The sequence below is a fragment of the Ornithorhynchus anatinus genome, chromosome 5 (assembly GCF_004115215.2).
Source record: "Ornithorhynchus anatinus isolate Pmale09 chromosome 5, mOrnAna1.pri.v4, whole genome shotgun sequence".
NCBI lineage: Eukaryota > Metazoa > Chordata > Mammalia > Monotremata > Ornithorhynchidae > Ornithorhynchus > Ornithorhynchus anatinus.
The window spans coordinates 80,503,779-80,528,654 of record NC_041732.1 but is presented as its reverse complement, the minus strand read 5'-3'; the positions used below and the strand labels follow the sequence as shown (position 1 = coordinate 80,528,654).

The 24,876-nt window shown below is 47.8% G+C and overlaps 1 protein-coding gene and 1 long non-coding RNA gene across 4 annotated transcripts in view; one reads left to right on the top strand and one right to left on the bottom strand.

The window, feature by feature from the left end:
* The window catches only part of FOXJ3 (forkhead box J3), a 123,915-nt gene that overhangs the window by 51,131 nt on the left and 47,908 nt on the right, over positions 1-24,876 (bottom strand). For all 3 annotated transcript variants that reach the window (XM_029065393.2, XM_029065395.2, XM_029065394.2), the window contains exon 4: positions 18,571-18,645. In XM_029065393.2, coding sequence (XP_028921226.1) covers positions 18,571-18,645 — 75 coding nt within the window. The remainder of the gene's footprint in view (positions 1-18,570; positions 18,646-24,876) is intronic.
* LOC103170698 lies at positions 6,824-14,793 on the top strand. Its single transcript, XR_003759789.2, has 3 exons — positions 6,824-6,943; positions 8,959-9,301; positions 14,547-14,793. It is a non-coding gene; the product is annotated as an uncharacterized LOC103170698 (long non-coding RNA).

The following is a 24,876-nucleotide window of genomic DNA, read 5'->3' as shown; positions in this document are numbered from 1 at the left end:
GATTTGAGAGTTTTTCCTCATAACAATTTTTTTTTTTTTGGTTTTTTTTAAATTGGTATTTGTTAAGTGTTTACTATGTGGCAGGCACTGTACTAGGCGCTGGGGTAGACACAAGCTAATCAGGCAGTCCATGTCCCGCATGGGGCTCACAGTCTTAATGGTCATGGGTTCGTATCCCTGCTCTGCCGCTTGTCAGCTGGGTGACTGTGGGCAAGTCACTTCATTTCTCTGGGCCTCAGTTACCTCATCTGTAAAATGGGGATTAAAACTGTGAGCCCCATGTGGGACAAGCTGATTACCTTGTATCCTCCCAGCGCTTAGAACAGAGATTTGCACATAGTAAGCGCTTAACAAATACCACCATTATTATTATTATTATCGTTAATGGCTGTTTAGCAGATAAGGTAACTGAGGCACAGGGAAGTGATTTGCCAAAGTACCTAGCAAAAAAGCAGCCGAGTCAGAACTAGAACCCAGGCCCTTCAGACTCCCAGCCCGTGCTCTTCTGCCAAACCCTTGTCGATTATCTGAAAGAAAACGGGAACTGATTACTTGCAAGTGGTTCCTATGACCATCATTGATGATATTTATTGAGCACTTACTCTAAGTGCTTGGGAGAGTACAATATCACAGAGTTGGCAGACACATTCCCTGCGTCCAACCTGATTATTTTCTCTTTCCCGAGGCTTAGTACAGGGCCTCGTACATAGTAAGCGCTTAACAAATACCCTAAAAAACAAAGAAGTAAGGGTAAGTAGGGGAGAGCGAGTGCCTTGACGCTACTGGTCAGCAGGTCTTGCTTGAGGCAGAGAGGAATGGAGGCTTTGGAGAGATATGCTCCTAGCTGGGAGGCAGAGGAGGGACAGGACGGTGGTAAGGATGTTGAAGAGCCTTTGGTAAAGTCAAACCTAATGGGGGGGGGGGGGGGGTCTATTTCATCAACTCAGTAGACAATCCAAGCAATTAGTACAGTGCTCTGCACATAGTAAGTGCTCAATAAATACTACTGAGTGAACGAATGAAGTCACAGGGTCTCTCCGAATCAGTGACGTCTTGAATTCTCAGTGGCTTTAAATTTCCCCAACTGGCACCTACCTGCTTCCTCTCCAATACTGTCACTCAGTAACATTATTAATGCATTTATAACTGTACCCTAACACATTCTTGAGCCAGACCCCCCAGCTCTCCCGTTTCCCGTAGCCCTAGTCTCTCGACTGAAGGGAGAAAACAGACTGATCAGCTTTCTTCAACCTACAGGCTGGGGCTGCTGGGGACGAAGGGATTCGGGCCTCAGAAATTGGATCTGGGCATCCTCTGTTTCAAATCTGCTTTAAAGCTGACTAAGCTCTCGGGTGGCCAAGGGAGGGAAGAGGAACCACGTCCCCCAAAACCCAGCTGAAGGAGAAGTTCTCGAACAGGATTTTAACATAAAAACTCGCTTTCCTGGCTCTTTGGAACGGCTACGTGAGGTGTTACGTCTACCTTTGATTTCCAATCATTATTTAACATTCCTCATCGGGGTTTTTAATAATAATAATGTTGGTATTTGTTAAGCGCTTACTATGTGCAGAGCACTGTTCTAAGCGCTGGGGTAGATACAGGGTAATCAGGTTGTCCCACGTGAGGCTCACAGTCAATCCCCATTTTACAGATGAGGGAACTGAGGCCCAGAGAAGTTAAGTGACTCGCTCTGACAAGCGGCAGAGCCAGGATTCGAACCCATGACCTCTGACTCCCAAGCCCGGGCTCTTTCCATTGAGGCACGCTGCTTCTCATGTTTTTAGCCACTAAGGTTTTCATTTCAATACCTCTGCAGTGATCATCCCTGAAAACATCAACTAGACTGTAAGCTCGCTGTGAGCAGGGAATGTGTCTATTATATACTCACATTGTACTCTCCCAAGCGCTCAGTACAGTGCTCTTCAGGCCATAGTGCTCAATAACTATGGCTGACTGACTGCCATATTGGTAAGCGGTCAGATACCGATTTCAAACGTTTGTCCGGTGATAGATGTCAAAGAGATGATGCTTTCCTACAATACGGTCGCACTATAAAAGTCCTCCCAGATGATACGTTAAACCTACCACAGTAGTTATTTTACCCTATATTCATTTTTCTTGCTAGTTTCTGTGAAGCTGGGAGGGCAGAATTTCCCAGATTTACAAGAAGTATCGCATTGGTCAGCCCAGAGCTGAGAATGCACGTAACTCTCTTCCTGCTCTTTGCAAGGTTTTCTTATTATTTATAGTGTCTGCACGATGTAGTTTTTGCTCAGAACCGTTTGTAGAGGCCTAAAAGGCTTGATATAATTCAAACAGCGGTCCGCGTGGCCTTTGTAGAAAGTGCCAGAAACGTCTTAAACTCGGCATCCTTAAGCTTTTCCCAATGCAATTTATGCTGAAGGTAATAATCTGAAGATGTTATAAATGAAGCTGTTATGAACCAAGTGTAAACAAACACGTTTAAGCACACGACACTTTCCCGGTAAACTCGGACATTGACGGAATGGAATACGTAGGCTTCTTTGACAAAATCTTTTACAAGGGCATACAGATTTATCCACCTAGTTCATCAATCCCACCCTTAGGACAGGAAACTGTCCTAAGGACTGTTTACTAGCCCCTGCCCAACGGTTTGTTGAAGTCATAATAATAATAATGTTGGTATTTGTTAAGCGCTTACTATGTGTAGAGCACTGTTCTAAGCGCTGGGGTAGATACAGGGTAAGCAGGTTGTCCCACTTGAGGCTCACAGTCTTCATTCCCATTTTCCAGATGAGGTCACTGAGGCACAGAGAATTCAAGTGACTTGCCCAAAGTCACAGAGCTGACAAGTGGCAGAGCAGGAATTCGAACCCATGACCTCTGACTCCCAAGCCCGGGCTCTTGCCACTGAGCCACGCTGCTTCTCCATGCTCATGTCATGCCCTCCAGCTCCTTAATCATTTGATGGTCAACCTCTATTTCTTCCATGTGATTGCCATCTTCCAAGAACTGCTCTTTCCAATTCATCGTGCCCTACGATCCGCCTCATTAACAGCCTGGGAAGATTACAGGCTCTGCCACTTGTCAGCTGTGTGACTTTGGGCAAATCACTTCACTTCTCTGTGCCTCAGTTCTCTCATCTGTAAAATGGGCATTACGACTGTGAGCCCCACGTGGGACAACCTGATAACCCTGCACTTGCCCTAGTGCTTAGAACAATGCTTGGCACATAGTAAGCGCTTAAAAAATACCATCATTATTATTATTATTACTGCCCTTAATGCCTAAGTTGGGTTCTTTTAATATAATCGGCTCCAAAACCATGCTAGTACCTGTTGGAACTTTTCCTATTTCAAGTGCTATTAAATCTTTCGTCGGTTAACATCATTAGCTTTTTTATTATTGCTTCCTGGATCGTCCCCCACTGATTTAGGTTTGTTGGGTTTCTTTTTTAATCTAGTATGTTAGCTGCATGTTTTTCTTCTACCAATCAATACTAATGAACGAGCAATTACTGTGTGCAATAGAACTGGTTTAAATGCCTGGGACTCTAGACTGTAAGCCCGTTGGGGGCAGGGAACATGTCTACCCACTGTTATATTTTACTCTCCCAAGTGATTAGTACAGTCCTCCTCACACGGTAAGTGCTCAATAAATACCACTGATTGAATGATTGGGAGAAGGCAATAGAATCAGGAGACATGATGAGGCCACCTTCAATGAATTTTCAGTCTAGCTCCGCGGAAGACAGACACTAAGGTGAACAACAGATAGGGGGAGCAGAATACAGAGGGTTTTTTTTTATTTTTATGGTATTTGTTAAGCCCTTATTATGTGGCAGGCACTGAATAATAATAATAATAATAATAATAGTAAGGATGACATTTGTTAAGCGTTTACTATGTGCAAAGCACTGTTCTAAGCACCAGGGTGGAAAAGAGCATATCAGGTTAGACACAGTTCAGGTCCCACACGGGGCTCACAATCTTAATCCCCATTTTACGGACGAGGGAACTGAGGCCCAGGGAAGTGACTTGCCCAAGGTCACCCCACAGACAAGTGCTCTGCACACAGTAAGTGCTTAATAAATATGATTTAGTCGAATGAAGTTGCAAAGCCGGAATTAGAACCCAGGTCCTTCCGTCTCCCAGGCCCAAGCTCTATCCAGTAGGCCACACTGCTTCGCTACATGTGCATATGTGCTATGGGGATGCATGAGTAAGAAGTACTGAAATGACAGTGGGAAAGATTAGAAACCACTTGGGGAATCTGCCCATCAAACACTTGAGAGAATAAGTACAACAGCTAGCAGACTGAATCGGGAGACGGACAATAAAATAAACGTCACATCAGGGAAACGGAAGAGTGTAACAATTTATACATAGGGCTCTGGGGGTGGGGTGAATCTCCAAGTATTTAAGGGGCACAAGTGTGCGTGGGTGACGTAGAAGGGAGGGCAAATTGGGGAAGTGAAGATTTAGGGAAGGCCTCTTGGAGGAGACACGATTTTAGCAGGGTTATGCAGATGGGGAAAATGGTGATCTGACAGATACGAAGGGGGAAGGAGTGCCAGACCAGAGGGAGGATGTGGGCAAAGGGCTGGCAGCAAGACAGATGAGATCGAGGCACAGTGAGTAAGTAGGCTGCTGCAAGAGGAGCAAAACGTGCAGGCTGGGTTGTAGTGTGAGATCTGCAAGGGAAGGTAGTAAGTAGGGTGAGATTACTGATACGAAGGAGTTCCTGTTCGATGGGAAAGTGGATGGGAAAATCACCGGAGCAGTCTGAGGAATGGGGAGATGTGGTTTGTTTTTTGCTTTTGTTTTTTTTTTTTTTTAAGAAATACGATCCAGGCAGCAGAGTGAATCACAGACGGGAGAGGGGAGAGAGACAGAAGGCAGGGATGTAAGCGACGATGCTCATACAGTAGTCAAGGTGGGATACAAGTCCTTGGATCGGCATCCCGTCCGGAGGAAGGGGCGAATTCTAGAGATGCGAAGAGGGAAGTAAGTGGGGAGAGACGGGAGATAGGGAGGGCAGGGAGGTAAGTGGGGAGGCTGATACAGTAGTCAAATCAGGACAAGATCAGTGCTTGGATCAGCTTAGTAGAAGTCTGGATGAAGAAGAAAGGGCAGATTTTAGCAATACTTTGAAGGGAGAACCGACAGGATCTGCCTAAAGGATGACTGTGCGGGTAGAGTGAGTGAGGTTTGTACTCTTCTCTCTTCCCAACCTTCCCATCTATCACTACTTACTTGACTCTTGACTTTCTCTAGCTCCTGCTCTTCTCTCAGCCTGGAACTCCCTCCCCTCCCCAGATCCACCAGTCCTAAAGTGCCATCTCAATCAATCATTTAATGGTACATACTGGGCACCTGCTGTGTGCAGAGGACTGTACTGAGGGCTTGGCAAAGTATACCATAACAGAATTGGCAGATATTTTCCCTGCCCACTGCAAGTTTACAGTCTACCTCCTCCAGAAAGCCCTCCCCGATTAATTCGCAAGTGCCCGGGTTGCATCAGTCCGACACCCATCCTTCCCTAAGCACTTTATTTCACTCGCCTCATAATAACGTACTTTAATTATATTCTCATCACCCACATATATGGATATTTTTATTCCTACATTTGCATATTTTATCAATTCAATCACTTTTTCGGCAGTTTCATTCTAATGCGATTATACTATTTCCAGCTCATACTCCTTCTCCTGCTCGCTTTCACTAGCCTCATCTCATTTTTGCCTTCTCTCCCATTAGACTGTAAGCTCGAGGGCAGGAAACACTCCTCTGCGGATTCTTGGGCATCAGGGCAGTACCTAGTTCATTCATTTATTCATTCAACAGTATTTATTGAGCGCTTACTATGTGCAGAACACTGTACTAAGCGCTTGGAATGTACAAATCGGTAACAGACAGAGACAGTCCCTGCCCTCTGACGGGCTTACAGTCTAATCGGGGGAGATGGACAGACAAGAACAATGGCAATAAATAGAATCGAGGGGAAGAACATCTCATTAAAACAATAGCAAATAAAGAGAATCAAGGCGATGTACATCTCATTAACAAAATAGGGTAATGAAGATATATACAGTTGAGCGGACGAGTACAGTGCTGAGGGGATGGGACGGTAGAGGGGGAGGAGCAGAGGGAAAGGGGGGAGAAGAGGGTTTATAGCTGCGGAGAGGTGAAGGGGGTTCTCAGGAGGTGTTCAATAAAGGCTGCTGCCGATGACGATCTTCCTGTCGTTTTCCCTCAAGGATACAGCACCACTCCCTGCAAAGCCAACTGAAATTAACCCAGGGCAAAGGTGACTCAGGGAGATTCAATCAGGAGTCAGGATCCCGGGGTTCTAATCCTGGCTCTGCCACTCGAGTACCACGTGACCCTGGGCGAGTCACTTCGTTCGTCTTTCTCTCCCTCGGCTTCCTCATCTGTAAAACGGAGAAGACGTGCCTCTCCCCCGACTGGGAACCCCGTGTGGAAGAGGGACCGGGTCTCATCTGATTATTCGGTGTCTACCCCCGTACGGGGCCCGGCACGGAATCGGCACCTTGCCCAAAAAGCACGGTCACAATCTGGGAGGAATACATAAGGTTTTGAAACCGACTGGAAGAGTGGGGCTCTGCTGGCCTGTAGAAGGCAGGAGGAAAAAAGGACAAAAGAACCAGCAGAATATGGTTTGGAGGTCTTGTGCGGCCAAGACCATTCATACCGCCGGCAGCGATCTCTCTTGGAGAAGAGTGATTTCTCTTTCCATGTCGGTTGTTTATGAGTCAGCCAATGACTAACAATGCTGATCTCAAACCAGAAAGTTCTGCTGCAACTTGGGCAACACTTGGACGTGGGGAGGAGTTTTATGTTGCTGCGTCCTCTCCTCTGCCTCCCTCGGGAAGTAAAAAGCCTTCGAAGCGCTGGGCTGCTGGTGTTACGCTCTCCGCGTGGAGGAATCTGAGGCCAAGGTTAGGCGGGGTGTTGCGATTTTTCATTTGTCCTACTTACAATCCTCACTGGAGTGATTGTATCCACTGGAGGAGGAGAGTACCGTACTAAGCACCGGGGAAAAAACACACGAGTGGGAATTAAAACACAGTCCCCGTTCCTCCGGGGGCTCGCAATCGAACAAGTGTCCCATCTAGAGGTTGGGAGGAATTTGGAGTGCCGATTCACGCACAGGAGAGGCAGGCTGAAGGGACAGCCAGCGTACAGTGGGTCTGGTTAGCTGGAGGGAAAGACCTAGTAGCTTCCCCAGGGTCTTAGAAGAGGAACAGCCCTGGAAGAAGAATGCTTAGGCACTATTCCCCAGGCAACTTCGCCACTGAATGAGGGGGCTGTAAGAAGGAGGGAGGACAGGTTGGTGAGCTTGCAGGCGGGAGGCCAGCTCAAAGCCACAACTGGCAGCCCGACACAGGTCTCGGACTGGAATCAATCAATCGTCATTTTTGAGCGATTGCTGTGTGCAGAGAACTCTTGGGAGAGCACAATATAACAGAGTTACTACACACACTCCCGGGCCACAGTGAAGCTTAGCCTAGAGGGGGAGCTTGGAGTCTAGAAGGGGAAGGTCAGAGAACTTTCGCTTCTTCTATTTTCCTCGATCACCGACTTGAATCTCTCTCATCTGCATTTGCTTTCTCTTCAATCAATCAATCAGTTGTATACATTGAGAGTTTACTGTGTGCACAGCACTCCACTAAGTGTTGGGAGAGTACAATATAATAGTTGGTAGATCCGTTACCTAACCACAATGAGCGTACAGCCTAGACGGGGAAGGTCGGCGAGCTTTCCCTTCTATTTCCCTCCAGCAACGGACCTAAATCTCTCTCGGAATTTCAATTTGCTTTCCCTTCGATCACTCACTCGTGCAATATTGAACACTGTGTGCAGAGCACTGTACTACTACTAATAATAATTATGGTATTTGTTAAGCGCTTAACTATGTGCCAGGCACTGTACTAAGCGCTGGGGAGGATACAAGCAGATCCCAAGTGGGGCTCACAGTCTCAATCCCCATTTTACAGATGAGGTAACTGAGGCGCAGGGAAATGAAGTGACTTGCCCACAGTCACACAGCTGCCAAGTGGCAGAGTCGGCATTAGAACCCATGACCTCTGACTCCCAAGCCTGGGCTCTTTCCACTAAACGCTTGAGAGAGTGCGCTCTAATAGCGTTGGCAGATACGTTCCCCGCTCACAATGAGCGATGTTCTGCGCTAATAGGAGGAAAAGGCTGATGCCCCACATCAGAACAGGAAGCAAGGAAAATTAAAAGGGATGAGAAGACTAAGGGGGGCCCAGGGAAGAGGAGGGTCCTGATGGTTGATGACATTTTCCTGCAAGGGTCAGAGGCAGCCATCTGTCAGCCAGATGTCAAGGCCCAGGAAGTGGGGCTGCTGCCAAAACCCACCAACTCATACATCAAAGAAAGACTGAACAGCCTCATCAAGCCCAAACAAATCCAATCCACGCTTTTTTTATGGCATTGGTTAAATAATGATGGCGTTTGTTAAGCGCTTACTATGTGCAAAGCACTCTTCTAAGTGCTGGGGTAGTACAAGGTAATTAGGGTGTCCCACATAGGGCTCCCAGACTTCATCCCCATTTTCCAGATGAGGGAACTGAGGCCCAGAGAAGTGAAGTGACTTGCCCAAAGTCACCCAGCGGACAAGTGGCAGAAGCGGGATTAGAACCCATGCCCTCTGACTCCCAACCCTGGGCTCCTTCCTCTAAACCACGCTGCTTCTCCAATGCTTACTATGTGCCAGGCACTCTACTAAGCACACTCTACTAAGACAGAAGCTAATCAGGTTGGAAACGTTCCCTGTCCCTTATGGGGCTGACAGCCTTAATCACCATTTTCCAGATGAGGTAACTGAGGCACAGCAAAGTGAAGTGACTTGCCCACGGTCACACAAGTGGTGGAGCCAGGATTAGAACCCAGTTCCTTCTGACGCCCAGGCCTGGGCTCTATCCACTAGGCCATGCTGCTTCTCGTTCTTCTGATCCAATGAGAATGATCCCACCTGATCCCACTCGGAGGAAGTCAAGAAGCTACAGAGCTTTAGGAGCAAAGGTGGAAGGGGAAGGGGTACTGATACTCCTGGTGCGAGAAAGGACTGAATAAGGAAAACACACCTTCTGGAGATCAATATTCTGCTGTTCAGCCGACGGCAGAGACAGAGCTTCATTTTCCTCATCAACAGCAACCCAACCTAGTATTCGGTCGAGGGAGGAATCCGTCTGGCGCTTCGGAAAACCCTGGCTGACCTCCAAGGGACGGCTTTAAACCCTTTCGCAGAGAATTATCGACTAACCCCAGAGGTAAGTGAAATCCATGCTCAGAACACAGTCGCTAACATCTTGGAAGGCCGGAATCAAATTCTAAACGCCCTTGGAAAATTAGATATACGGTCCTTTAAAAAAGAAGAGTGAATTCAGGGGGCACAAGTGAACAGAGAGGGCACTGAACTGTGACTCGCCAACCCACAGTGACACAACTAGGGAGCACCCATCGAACTCCGAGGGGGGTGGATTTGAGATAAACCAAAAGAAGACCACTCTTGACCTGCTCGGTGAAAATCCTTTGGGATTTACCACCTCAGAAAGTTGTGCGGGCAAAAAGTAATCAAAACCCAAGGATTTACATCCGCCGACAGCAAATCTACTATGGGATACTGGAAGGAAAAGGTGGACATGTGACAAAGATCTTCTTCAGTTCAGATAGAGTCTTGCTAACAGAAAAGGCAGTTCTAACCATCACCATCATCAGGATTTTCTGAACGCTTACTATGTAGAGAGTAACTATATTACTCATCCAAGCTTTATAGCGCTACCATTGAAAATAAATCACAATAATGAAGTATTGACAGAAATGTAATAGTGAACAGCCTAGTAATCTTATACTCTCATCGTCAGCACATTACTAAAGCGGTACAACCATTTTTGTTTCAATAAACCCCAACTAAAAACGATGGAGTGAATATTCTGAGAAAAATCAAAAAGTTATCCCTTGGCTTCCTGACGTGCCTTGTAAAAAAACCCTCCATTTTAAGAGGAGGCTAACACCAAACAGATCAATGGGGGATAGGAGAGTGGAGAATGCACTATTTGTGGGAGAGCAAATCTGACAGCTCTTTCAAATACCACCTTGCATTAATACCCTGTTTTCATCAAAAGACGACAAGATAAAATACGCACCTCATAAACTGGCGGTGAAAGTGAAAGCCTGTCAAAATTAAAGGCAGGTATGGGATCGATAAATGACTTCTTCGCCTGCCCTCTAATCTTTAATTAGGAGCACTCTGCATCACCATCAGTAATGTTCATATACAACAAACCACCTCTTTCGAGCTGAACATTCCCGGCCAACAGCAGAACACCCTAAATCCTGGAGGCCCCAGTGTTGTCGGTCGAGGGGCCCGGGGTCTGTCTGCAACCTCGCCCGCTTCCTGTCCACCACCTAACTCCTTTGCTTCGGTGGAAAATGGTCAGACACCGGCTTCTTCCGCTGAGCGGAGCAGTGTGACCTAGTGGATAGAGCCTGGGCCTGGGAGTCAGAAGGATCTGGGTCCTACTCCCGACTCTGCCGCTTGTCTGCTGTGTGACTTTGGGCAAGTCACTTCATTTCTCAGTGCCTCGCTTCACTCGTCTATAAAACGGGCATTAACGCTCGTGAGCCCTATGTGGGAAAGGGACTGTGTTCAACCCGATTATCTTCTATCTATCCCAGAGCTTAGTACAGTGCCTGGCACAGAGTAAGTGCTTAACAGAAAGCACAATTATTATTATTCCTCATTGGGAATAAAGTCAAACCATTTTCTGGAGAAATAACACTGTGGAGTCCAACCGCATTCCCTGGTCTGCTCTCCAGTCCTAGCGTGGACTTGACTTGCTCAGGACGTCACCTCCTCCTCGGAAAACTCCGGTGGTTGCCCATCAACCTCCGTATCAAACGAAAACTCCCCATTGGCTTTAAATAATTCCACCACCTTGCCCCCTCCTGCTTCACCTCGTTTCTCTCCTCTACAACCCAGGCCGCAAACGTCGCTCCTCTAGTGCTTTCTCACTGTGACTCGATCTCGCCTGTCTCCCAGCCGACCCCTGGCCCACGTCCCGTCTCTGGCCTGGAACGCTCTCCCTCCTCAAATCCGACAACTAACTCTCCCCCGGCTTCAAAGCTTTACTGAAAACACACTAAGTCCCGCTTTTCTTCATCTCCTACTCCCTTCCGCATCACCCTGACTTGCTCCCTTTGCTCTTCCCCCTCACCAGCCCCACGGCACTTACGTACATAGCTGTCATTTTATTTACTGTACTGATATCTGTTTTCCCACCTCTAGACTGAGCTTGTTGTGGGCACGGTATGTCTCAGTTTGTTGCATTGTACTTTGCCAAGTGCTTAGTACAGTGCTCTGCGCACAGTAAGTGCTCAATATATACGGCTGAAGGACGGAATTCAGCTGCTGCCATTCCCTGGCTTGGTCGGGTAGGGTCAGGCATGGCGGCCGTGAAGGTAGGCCCAGAAGCTTCCTGATAAAACCTGCAGGTTCCGACAAGGTGGCAATCAATCAGTGGTACTTCTTGAGCGCTTATTACGTGAAGAGCCCTGTACTAAACATTGGAGAGGGTACAATACGACAGAATTAGTGGACATGTTCCCTGCCACATATAAACCTTCAATTTAGGCACACAATCGCTTAGGGCTGGGTCCCCAACTCACTCCTGGCACTGAATCCCGGACTGAAGCGCCTCTTCCCAGGAAGCTAACGGAAGGTGAACTGTGTAGAGAACCATGCAAATTCATCCAGCACGCTGGCCTTCCCGCTCTCCTCCCGCCTCCCCCTTCTCCTGAGAAGCACGGACGGAGCTTGGGACTGGAAGTAAGAAGGACCTGGGTTCTAATCCCAGCTCTACCACTCGTCTGCTCTGTGACCTTGGGCAGGTTACTTCACTTCTCTGGGCCTCGGATACCTCAACGGCAAAGTGGGGATTAAGACTGTGAGCCTCATGTGGGGCAGGAACTGTGTCCGACTGGATTTGCACGAATCCACCCCAGAGCTTAATACAGTGCCTGGCACATAGTAAGTTCTTAACAACTGTCTTAATTATTATTAAATACCACCATTATTATCCTCCCTTCTCACCCTTGAGGGCAGGGAAAGCATCTTCTTCGTCCTCTCTAATTCTCCCAGCGCCCAGGCCGGTACAGTGAATACTCCTATTTGACGATGGTGAACCTAGTCCAGGCATTAGCTGATATGCTAATTCCAATAAATCCTTCTTGCCTTTTAATAATAATAATGATGGTATTTGTTAAGCGCTTACTATGTGCGAAGCACTGTTCTAAGTGCTGGGGGGGGGATACAAGGTGATCAGGTTCTCCCACGCGGGGCTCACAGTCTTAATTCTCATTTACAGATGAGGTAACTGAGGCACAGAGAAGTTGAGTGACTTGCCCAAAATCACACAGCTGACAAGTGGCGGAGCCGGGATTAGAACCCATGACCTCTGACTCCCAAACCCGGGGTCCTCCCACTGAGCCACGCTGCTCTGCGGCTGTTTTAACAGCGGCAGAGTAATATGCAAGCCAACATTGGGATGATAAACCTAAAGTGATCTTATATCTCGGACGACGGGATGATACACCTTAAGGGACGTGGTATCTTCTTGACTGAGAAGCAGCGTAGCATAGTGGAAAGAGCCTGGGCTTGGGAATCAGAGGTCCTGGGTTCGAATCCCAGCGCCACCACTTGTCAGCTGTGTGACCGTGGGCAAGTCACTTCACTTCTCTGGGCCTCAGTTACCTCATCTGTAAAATGGGGATGGAGACTGTGAGGCTCACATGGGATGACCTAATTACCTTGTCTCTCCCTCAGCGCTTAGAACAGTGCTCTGCACATAGTAAGCACTTAAATATCAACATTATTATTGTTATTATTACTAACCGAGAGAGCACAGTGGCATCTCGTAAGTAATCATTCCCGAGACACAAAGGAATGAGCAGCAGCGTGGCCTAGTCGACAGAGCATGGGCCTGGGAGTCAGAAGCCTCATTCATTCAATTGTATTTATTGAGTGCTTACTGTAGGATCTGGGTTCTAATCCCAGCTCTGCCACCTGTCTGCTGCGGGACCTAGAGCAAGTCACTTCGCTTCTCTGTGTCTCAGTTACCTCATCGGGGAAAATGGGGATTAAGACAAGTGAGCCCCATGTGGAATACGCCCGGCCCGATTAGCTTGTATCTGTCTCAGGGCTTGTACGATGCCTGGCACCGAGTGACCACTTAAACGCCATTTAAAAAATGAACGAACACAAAATAAAAACCCACAGGGGGAAGATGAGGTTCCCCCATCCCTCAAGCTCAAATCAAAGCCAAGAATTAGTCATTTCCGGGAGCCCCCCGCACTTTGGGTGGGTGAAGTGAAGGACTTTTCTGCAAGGCCCCAAAAGAGCCAAGAGCACGTTGGGCCTAGCAGTCGGAGGACCTGGGGGGATTCTAATCCTAGCTCCACTATTTGTTTGCCGTGTGACCATGTGGGTCACAGACTGTGCTCCACATAATAATAATAATAACATTGGTGTTTGTTAAGCGCTTACTATGTGCAGAGCACTGTTCTAAGCGCTGGGGGAGATACAGGGTAATCAGGTCGTCCCACGTGAGGCTCCCAGTCTTAATCTCCATTTTACAGTTGAGGGAACTGAGGCCAGAGGACAGAAGTGACTTGCCCAGAGTCACACAACTGACAAGTGGCAGAGCTGGGACGATTATCTTGTATCTACCCCAGGTCTTGTACAGTGCCTGGCACATAGTAAGAGCTGAACAATTACCATAAAAAAAAAAACCACACCCACACAGGAAAATATGAGTATACCCCATTCCTCATACTCAAACCGGAGCCAAGAATTAGCCATTCCCAGAGGCCCCCCACTCTCTGGGTGGGTGAATTGGACTTTTCTGCAAGAACCCAGAAAACCCAAGAGCACATGGCAGAGGACAGCCCCTCCTCTCCAGTTCCTCCCAGGCTCGGGCACCTTAGGAACAGGGTTTTTTTTTTCCCCAAACCAAGGTAAACAAATGCTTACACGAACCCACTTCCCTGTTCCCTGCTTGAGAGGAGAATCTGGCCAAATTCATTTCCACCCATTCCCAAATGAAGAGAGCATAACTTGGTCTTTCCTTCATCTTCTTCCAAATCAGTTCGTTTCCTGACTTTTAGAAACATTCAACTGATTAGAGTGGTGCATTTGCCCAGGTCTGAATGCAAATAATTGTATTAGAACTAAAAGTAATGACTGCCTGTCCATCATTCCGAAAAAACAAATCTAATCCCCCGATTAGACTGTAAGCCCGTCAAACGGCAGGGACTGTCTCTATCTGTTGCCGACTTGTTCATTCCAAGCGCTTAGTACAGTGCTCTGCACACAGTAAGCGCTCAATAAATACTATTGAATGAATGAAAATCTGTGAAACGTAATACAAATAAATCTAGGCCCAGTCTAATGGGGAATTACAGTGGTATTGGAAAAATCTGGGTTTGTTCTTTTATGAAGTTTTTTCCTCCAACCAGGCTACGCTTCCATATTCGGTGATCCCGAGGGGTATCGCTGTTCATTTCACCCAACTCCACCTGCCCGATCTGAAGATGCTTCGGAATTCACTTCGTCCCCGCCCCACGTCATCTCCTGGGAGCGCCATCGCTCCACCGCTTGCTCCGAGACTTGAGGCCAGAAAGAGTAGGTGTAGGAGAGTGGACGGAGGCCAGCTAGAGGACCGTCCCCCGCTGCCAAGTTTGGAATGAATTACCGTTCACTCGAGATAATGACTTCAGCTTCCTTAAGATAAACCACAACTATGGGAGGAGAGTCCCCAGAGCACTCCGGTAAAAGCACAGAAAATCACCACAGCCGCCCCCCACCCACCCATCTCCGCTGCAAACTCCCAAACTCGGAATTAACCCTTAAGAAAGGGGAGACCGGAAGAAGCCGGGCGGGTGACTGCGACGGAGCTCCCTGCCTTTAGCTGGGTTTCCTGCACTCCCGATTCACAGTTGTTCATGCAGCCATTTTTTTCTTTAAACCGCAAACCTTCCGAAAGCAAGGGGCGTGCTGCGCAGAGTCGGGGTTCGGAGGAGGGCTTCTCCTCCCTTCGCAGGGCCCGTACTCCCGCTGAGCTTCCCGCCACTCCCGCCCGGCCGTCCCGGTGCTCCGTCTAACGCAACCCGCTGCTCGCTCTTTCGGTGAGACGGCAGGCCTGTGTCTTTTTTTTCTTTCGATTTTACATTTTTTCATTCCCACACGTTAGCTGGAGCCCAACCCCGCTGCAAGGTCCCTATTTCAAATGGTTGTCTGTGGTTTTCTGGGGGATGGAAAAGGTGTTGCTTCCTCTGCCCTACCTAACCCTCTTCTGATTTCCTGCCCGACACAGAGAGCTCCTGTGTGTGCTCACCCCGCTGTGAGCATCTGCGGCGTTGCCAGGGTTCTCCCCCTCCCACCACACTCCGGCAGCTTCCCCTTGCCACCCCCTCAGAGGAATTCCCCTCCTACACCTATCCTGGCTGAAGGAGGCCGGCGAGGGAGGGTGCGGGTGCACACACGAGTCGTTTTGAAAGAGGGCGGGCACCTACCGAAAACGGCGCCCGCGCTGCCCGGTGGTTAGTACGGCTCGGCCTTCTCGCCAAGCCACGGGTGACCGGCAAAAGCCAAAACGGTAAAGCGCTCCCCAGAAGGATAAAGCAGGGAGTTGAGAGAAAATGCATCGGAACCCATGAAATGGGTGTCTAGGGTGATCTCCCAGTGAGCCTTTCTGGAGAAAGGAGGCAGGGTAATTTCTCCCCGGGCTGAAAATCGAGGAGTCGGAGGATGTGGGTTCTAATCCCGGCTCCACCACGCGTCTGCCGTGTGACCCTGGGTAAATCGTTTCACCTTTCTGGGCCTCAGTCACCTCATCTGTAAAATGGGGATTAAGACTGTGAGCCCCACGTGGGACAGGGACTCTGTCGGACCCAACTCCCTTGTTTCTACCCCAGTGCCTAGAACAGTGCTTGGCACATAGTAAGTGCTTAACAAATACCAGCATTATTGTTATTATTGTTATTAAGAGCTTTAGAGGATGACTGGAAGAACAAGATTTTCAGAATGATCAGTTAAAGGCTGCAAAATAACTTGCACCCCATCAAAGAACTCTATTCTATTTTGAACAAAGAATGTGTGTGGCTAGACAGCAGAAGGAACAGATCTGCAGAAAAGTAAACCGAAGCACTGCTATACTAACTTAGGGAAACTAATCATAGACCAAAACAGCAGGCAGACGGTAATAACTCCCCTACAGAAAGGAACGCCACAACAGAATCCAGCGTTCAGTGCTAAGTGTTAGGAGGTAATGCATTTTCAATCTTCCCAAATATTTTGCCTATTTTTAACTTCATAATCGGTAATATTAAGCTAGCTGCCGTTGCAGTTCACCCACATTTAAACACGCCGGCAACAGAGAACAGGGCCTGAAGCCAGGATATTAAAAGAGAGAGAGAGAGACAGAGAGAGGGAGAAAGAGAAAGGGAAAAAAAACCCGGGCAGACAAGGATACTGGAGAAGTGTCTAAGCCGGGTGACTATTTTTCCTCAAGGGTTTGCACTGAGAAGTGACTCAAGAGCAAAATAACCCTCATCCACCATTAGCCTTATAACTGGCATACTCACTCGCAGAATTAAAAATAACTTTACTCCCTTGAAATTCCTTTGATTTCTCATCTTGAATTAAAAATCTTCTGCCCGCCCTGTGTCTCTCTCCAAAAAACTCCCTGTAACCCTCAATCAGGAAAGGGCTTTTCTGAAGTGAAGGAACGTGGTAGTACTCCTGAGCCGCGGGTGTATAATCCCCGATTTTCGAAGGCAAGTTCTCTGCACTGGGGAGTTTTTGAAAACCAGTATTCTCCTTAAAGCGCTTCAACTAGGGAAGGAAACAATTGAGGATTTACTCTGTTTGCTCCAAAATTACACTCCAGCAACAATATGGAAGAAAAGGGAACATGTGCACCATCATAATTAAGTGAATATTCCGTTTACAGGAGAAAGGGCCCCCTAAGCATCGTAAGGCCCAAAAAAGCCACGGGACGGGGATGGGGACCGCCGCCTCCCCAACTCCCAAGAACTCAACACGTTTTTAAGATCAGATCTGAAGTCGGCGTGAAAGCAGAGCCGTCCGTAAAGGATGCGGGAGCTTAGACACCTTACCTAGTCTGGAGCAATGGGACTGAGGCAGAACTACTTGCCGGTGCAGCAGTCCAATCCTTAAATGGTATCTGTTAAGTGCTTACTATGTGTCAGACACTGTACTAAGCACTGGAGTGCATACAAGCAAATCATGTTGGACACAGTCCCTGTGGGGCTCACCGTGTCATTCCCCATTTTACAGATGAGGTAACTGGGGCACAAAGAAGTGACTTGCCCAAGGTCACACAGCAGACAAGGGGCAGAGTCGGGATTAGAACCCATGACCTCCTGGACTCCCAGGCCCGTGCTCTATCCACTATGCGATGCTGCTTCCCTATACTCAAACCGTCCAGCCCACCCTCCCCAATCCACCACGCTCAACTCAGCCCCCGGGGGCCACGGTTCCTGAGTCAAACAGGTCCTATAGCTCTTCTGATAGGAACCCACTGGCTTCGCCATTCCCTACGGCCGGGCCGGGCTGGGGAGCGCCCCGTCAGACTGCTGCGGGGATGATGGCGGACACCTTTCGGCCAGCGTTAAAATGCCATTTGCCAGGGCCGTATGGAATTACAGTCGCCCCTCTCCCTGTCCCTCTCCCAACAGCTGATCTGCAATCAGCTGTCAAGCACAGGGGTGGGACACAAGGGTCAGAAGCAATGTCCCGGAAAGAGTTCAGAGCAGTGGGACTTCCCCCGGTCATTCGGGCCCAGAACTGATCGGTCAAAGGGTCGAGGAAGGCAAAAGTTTCACGGCCACTGAGAACTGGCTCTGTGGCGGACTCTTCGCATACCCACAAATGTAAAGCAGGGTGGGCACGACTGGAAATGCCCAAAGGACTAGACTCCATTATCTGCCTCCTTGGAAACTGGTCCTGCTCCCTCAGAGGGAGGCTAAGATAGTCTCACAAACACCTCATCTGCAGAGAAAGGAAACTCAAAGGCACAAGCTGCCCGTCACGTAATCCGCACCAGGCCGAGACTCGGCTGTCCTTATCGGCAGGAGACTCAACGGGCATTCTTTCCTATAAAATAAAACTCCGTCTACCGCTGCGCTGGCATTCTTTGGAAACACCGGATTCTTTTATGTACGAGTAACTGAATGGCGGGGAGCCCTCCACTTCTTAGCTCCGCTGCGAGCTCCAGAGAGGAGAACCATGTCTTCCCCCCATTCCCCTCCCACACGAGTTCTGATCACGGTGATGCACCCCAACCCAAATGAATCGGGCCCGGGTGAATCCCCCAGGTCTTTCCGTTCATCCGATCTCTGTTTCTCGGTACATCAGATGTGACCCTAGAGATATGAGATATCGGAAACAGGCCACTATCTTTGCAGGAGTCCATCACATTCAATTTAAGCAGGGGCGGGGAAACAAAATGAATCTTACCTTTCCAGGGTCATCCTTGGATCGAGGCACTTTAAGGAAACACTTGTTCAGAGAAAGGTTGTGTCGTATGGAATTCTGAAATTGAGAAGGCAAACAAATCAATGCACAGTTAGCTGAAAATGCACCCCAGGAGAAAAATTAAACAACATCAGTGGAAGACTTGCATTTCTGAATTCAATTATAGCATGAGTAAATTTTTAAAATGGGACTATTAGAAGTGATTTTCCTGCAGTCTTTAAGCTCCTTGGGGGCCAGATCACATCCACCTCCTCTCTCCCAAGCACTTAGTACTGTGCTCTGCGCACGGTGAGCGTTCAATAAATTCCATTGACTGATCGATCCAAACTGAAAAGATCCAAAATTATTACATAAAATGTCCCCATCAGTTTTTGCTCCACCCCGAGGGCCAAGATCTAAAAGAAGCTCATCCCGACAATTGACACGAAGGTCTGAGAAAAGTACTATTCAATTTGGAATAAGACAATTTCGGGTGAGGCTTTTAGGCTTGATCCTTTCCTTCACCCCGCCTTCTCCCCCACGTGCCATTCTGACACTGATTCAGAATATCCAGTCCCAGATCCACCCTCTACCTCTCTCAAAGATTAATTTCAATGTGGGGAAAAACAAAGACCTGGCCTCTTAGGAATGCTATTTGAATTCAAGGGAGCTTGACTACTCCCGGTCTCCCTGTTTTGTTGTCTGTCTCCCCCTTCCAGACTGTGAGCCCTTTGTTGGTAGGGACTGCCTCTCCCTGTTGCACACTGTACTTTCCAAGTGCTTAGTACAGTGCTCTGCACACAGTAAGCGCTCAATAAATACAAACAAATGAACGAATAAATGAATCAGCACTCGGAAATGTTTCCTGTTCAATTCCGTTCCACAATTTCGGAGATTCAGCAATCTCACTGTCACGGCTAATTCAGTCTTGACAAAGGATTTATGAGAAACTATTGACCCGACACTCAAACTTAAAGTAAGGTTCCTCCCTTCTTTCCTGAAACAGAACATGAACATTCAAGTTTGTGTGGGGCCGCATGGACTCTTCACCAACTCCCCCTTGTCTGCTTCCACTCCTTCCTTCCTCTCGTGTTCCTGCCCTGCCTCTGGATTACGAAGGACTTATTCTACCGCCGCTTGTCAGCTCTGTGACTTTGGGCAAGACGCTTAACTTCTCTGTGCCTCCGTTACCTCATCTGTCAAATGGGGATGAAGACTGTGAGTCCCACGTGGGACAACCTGATCACCTTGTATCCTCTCCAGCGCTTAGAAGAGTGCTTTGCACATAGTAAGCGCTTAACAAATGCCATTATTATACTCCAATTTTCACACCTCTGCGGAGAAAGCCGCAGGTAGGATATTTCCTGCCAAGTGCCTCGCCCCAGTCCTTTTCATGCTTCCAAACCTCAAAAAAGGGGCCAGATTTCATTTTGCAGGCACCACCACCAGGCAACTGTGTGATTCGCTGAAGCAGTAGCCTCTTGGGCTTTGCTTGGAACTCTCCCTGACTCAAATAAGAGTCCCCCAAATGGGAAACTCTGCCAAACCGACGGGAAACAGTGTGGCCTAGTGGGTAAAGTACTAGAGTCAGAAAGCCCTGGGTTCTAATTCCGACTCTGCCTCTTGTCTGTCGGGTGACCTTAGACAAGTCCCTTAACTTCTCTGTGCCTCGATTACCTCACCTGTAAAATGGGGACTTAAGACTGTGAGCCCCACATGGGACAGGGACTGTGCCCAACCTGATTTGCCCACCCTAGAGCTTAGTACAGTGCCTGGCACATAGTAAGTGCTTAACAAATATCATGGATATTATTATTATGAACAGATACTCCGTTAATGCCAACAAACCCAATTCTCCTCCCTGGCTGGAGAAGCTGAAGCTTTTCATAAACCTTCATGAGCACACAAGTGATTGCTTCCTACCTCTGCACCACCTCATTTTTTCTTTATGATATTTGTTAAGCGCTTACGATGCGTCAAACACTGTTCTACAGGTTGGGGTAGGTAGAAGTTAATGAGGTCGGACACAGTCCCCGTCCCACATGGGGCTCACAGTCGAAGTAGGAGGGAGAGCAGGTATCCCCGCTTTACAGTTGAGAAGATTGAGGTACAGAGAAATTAAGTGACTTGTCCAAGGTCACCCGGCAAACAACTGGCAGAGCTGGGATTAGAATCCAGGTCCTTCTGACTCCCAGGCTCTCTCCACTAGACCGCTTTGCTTCTCACTAGGCCGTACCGCTTCTCACTACGGGCAGGGAACGTTTCTGCTAATTCTCTTGGATTTTCCTCTCCTCAAATGCTTAATACAATGCTCTGCACATAGTAGGTGCTCAATAAATACCATTGATTGATTGTTGTGGTCCTGCTCAGGTTGTATAAAAACCCCTTTACATACATACACCAAAAGAGGGCTCGGTGGAGGACAACTTGAGTCCCGTAATCTCCTAGGGAAAAGGTAAGTAAGAGTCGAGTAGTAAGCGCTCAATAAACACTACTGACTGAGTAGGGGAGAGAAGCAGCTTCTCCTGCTCATTCCCAGGGAACACGGTTTCCTGATGCAGTTGGAAAACCGGGGACCATGTTGGTTTCGCCCTGTATGTCGCCAAAGGGAGATAGTTTAGGTCTCCTGCTTAGAGAACTGTCAATATTTAATAACTGCTAATTAGAATACATGCTCAGGAACCACATTAATGAATAGTGAGTATTTTTCTTCTGATTAATTATTTAAACTCTGACCACTTATCTCTTAAATGTAAAAGTTCACTAAATTATCCTGAACTGCTAGGAAACATTTTGCAAAAATAAGGAAGCTCTTAAAGGGAAGCGATTGAAAACTGAGTTTCTTAATAGCTTCTCATTTTGGTACGGATGAGAGCTGGAAATGCTGAATACTAGGTGCAACCCCCAAAATACTAGCTAAAATTCGCCTCTGAAGGGACAAGAAATGTTTGGAAATGCATCACGTGGTAACCGTAGGATTAAGATTCAAAGCGCCCGACAAATGAGGGGAACGAACCATCCGAAACAGGATGAGATCAAAAGGGACAGACGGTAGCCATTTAGGGGCAAGAAAGGACAGATTCGATATTAGGGTAGCACGGGATCCGAACGAACCAGAGACTGGATGACAGAGACATGGTGCTCTTTACTTAAAAAAAAAAAAAATGCAAACGTGATTTGGGCAGTATATTAACAAAAGTAAAAACATGCTGAGGAAGAGAAGTAATCCTTGGGCTACACTCACATGGGTCACGCCCATATCATCTGGGTTCGACAACTACATTCGACTCAACCGTGACGAGTGAAAAAATATAGGCCGGCAAAATGATAATCCTATGCGTAATTAGCCAACACAGCAGAGGGAAGTGGAGAGGTATTGAGATAAGATTAAAAAAAAAAAAATCATACGAGCAGATAAGCTAAAAACAGCGTCTGAGGTTTTTTGCTGGCTTTTTTTTTTCCTTTTTGCTTTGTTCTGCTTCCTATTTTATTGATGAACTAAGTCGCTATTTGTTGAGCTCCGCTCGTATTGAGTTTTGGTCACTGAATTTTTCAACAGATGTGCAGAATATAAAAGATACGAAAAAAGGATTGATACTTTAAGGGGTGGGATCTGGGACCCATATGGAAAAGCTATAGGAATTAAAGCCGTTTAGCCAATCGTCGAGTTTATAAAGAGTTATTAGGAGGATGACACAAACCTGCTGAGCACCAAAGAGATCCAATCAAAGAGGGAATGTGTTTAAACTGCCGCAGAAAAGGACTAAATTTGGGCAAAAAGATACCTGTAAGGGACTTGGGAACCAACTACAAGGGGAATGCTTTGAAATCTCTAACTCTGAAGATCATTAAAAAAAGAATCCACAGACCAACCCCTTGGATGGTTGGCATACACCTGATTTGAGGTAGGGGGCTGGCCCTATCTGGTGATGTGGATGTTTCTTCTGGCTCTAGGATTCTATGAAAACCTGATTTAGAGCAGCCTCAACCTCTACGATCCTCTTCTTTTCCATCTCCTTTTCTCCCAGCCTCTTTCTTTTCCCATCCAGTCCCAATCCCTACATTCGCCCCACACCTAAAAAGGACTACTCCCCACTTCCTAATGCCTTTCAGGGTTGGGGTAGGGTCTGGCAGACATGAGAAGCAGTGTGGCCTAATGGACAGAGCTTCGGCCTGAGAGTCAGAAGGACCCGGGTTCTAATACAAGCTCCGCCACTTGTCTGCTGTGGAACCCTGGGCAAATCACAGTTGCTCTGTGCTTCAGTTCCCTAATCTGTAAAATGGGGATTAAGACTGAGCCTCGTGTGGGGCAGGGATTGTGTCCAACACGATTACCTTGTATCTACCCCAGAGCTTAGTACAGTTGCCTGGAAGAGAGTAAGCAATGAACAGATGTCATTCAAAACAAAAAAACAAAAAAAAAACCAAGGACTTCCAAGCCCCAATGGAGGCCGTGGCTGCCTTTGGCATCCCCACAGAGAAGGAAAAGAGGCTCGATCGCAGAAGCGTGTGACCTTAGTATCACACTAGTATCAGAAGCTAGGTCCACTCAGGCAGATTGGAGAGTTTTAATTAATAATGTGAATGGACAGTATTGGAAAAGGAAAAGATGGGTCTGAATTGGCAGAATACAAGGTAGTCTGGGGCTTTGGAATACTCAACGTGTGCCAAAAAGAGTTGTGAAGGTTTCACTGCCAAAGGCATTCCCCTGTGGCAACCCCAACCTTTCTGCCGTGATGAGGAGAAGCACATTAATCGATCGATAGTATTTACTGAGCCCTTACTGTGTGCAAGGCACTGTACTAAGCGCTTGGGAGAGTACAATGTAACAGATGCATTCCCTGCCTAAAACAAGCTTATAGTCTAGAGGGGGAGACAGACATTAATAATAATAATAATATTGGTATTTGTTAAGCGCTTACTATGTGCAGAGGACTGTTCTACGCGGTGGGGTAGATACAGGGTAATCAGCTTGTCCCACGTGAGGCTCATAGTCTTAATCCCCATTTTACAGGTGAGGTAACTGAGGCACAGAGAAGTGAAGTGACTTGCCCACAGTCACACAGCTGACAAGTGGCGAGCCAGGATTCAAACCCATGACCTTTGACTCCCAAGCCCGGGCTCTTTCCACTGAGCCACGCTAAATTATGGACATGTTCAGAAGCGTTGTAGGGCTGGGGTTTGGGGGGGGGGGGGGGGATGAATAAAGGGAGCAAGTCAGGGCAATACAGAAGAGACTGAAAGGAAAGAAAAAGGGGGTTGGGTCAGGGAAGGCCTCTTGGAGGAGATGTGCCTTCATTAAGGCTTTGAAGGAGGATGAGGGGGAAAATAATTGTTGGATATGAGCAGAGAGAGTGTTCCAGGCCAGAGGCAGGACATGACAAGGATTGGCAGTGAGACAGACATGATCAAGGTGCAGTGATAAGGTTGGCATTAGAAGAGCTAAGTGTGCGGGCTGGGTTACAGTGGGAGAGTAACGAGGTGACGTAGGAGAGGGCGAGGTGACTGAGTGCTTTAAAGAGGCCGTACTGGACATACTGGTCTTTGTTCCAGTCAACACTTGTTTCCCCAGTAAACTATCGATCACTTCTCGGCTGCAGGAAGTGGGACTACTGGGGATGGGAGCTCTGCCTTGGTTAGATTTTTCCGGGGGTGGGGGGGTCGGGACCAGATGCCCAGGCACCCTCATGTACTCAGTGGGATCATGCATGAAAACAATGGGGGTCCTAACTACCTGATGGCAAGTCCCCAACCAAAATAATTGGGGGGGGGGGGGGGGCCCGAGTGGAAAGAGCACGGGCTTTGGGGTCAGGGGTCATGGGTTCGAATCCCACTCTGCCACTTGTCAGCTGTGTGACTGTGGGCAAGTCACTTAACTTCTCTGTGCCTCAGTTACCTCATCTGTAAGATGGGGATGAAGACTGTGAGCCCCACGTGGGACAACCTGATTTCCCTGTGCCTACCCCAGCGCTTAGAACAGTGCTCTGCACATAGTAAGTGCTTAACAAATACCAACATTATTATTATTATTATTATTATTAAACCGGAATAGATTTTAGAGGGTCTTGGCCCAACCTATAAAGGATTCTACAGAATGGGCACGGCATCAAAACGACCAGGGTCTTGACCCTTCTTGCCTTTCAGAGAAGCAGCGTGGCCCAGTGGATAGAGCACGGGCCTGGGAGCCAGAGGGATCTCGGTTCTAACCCCGGATCCGCCGCACGTCTGCTGTGTGACCTTGGGCAAGTCACTTCACTAGTCTGTGCCTCAGATACCCCATCTGTAAAAGGGATATTAAGAGTATGAGCC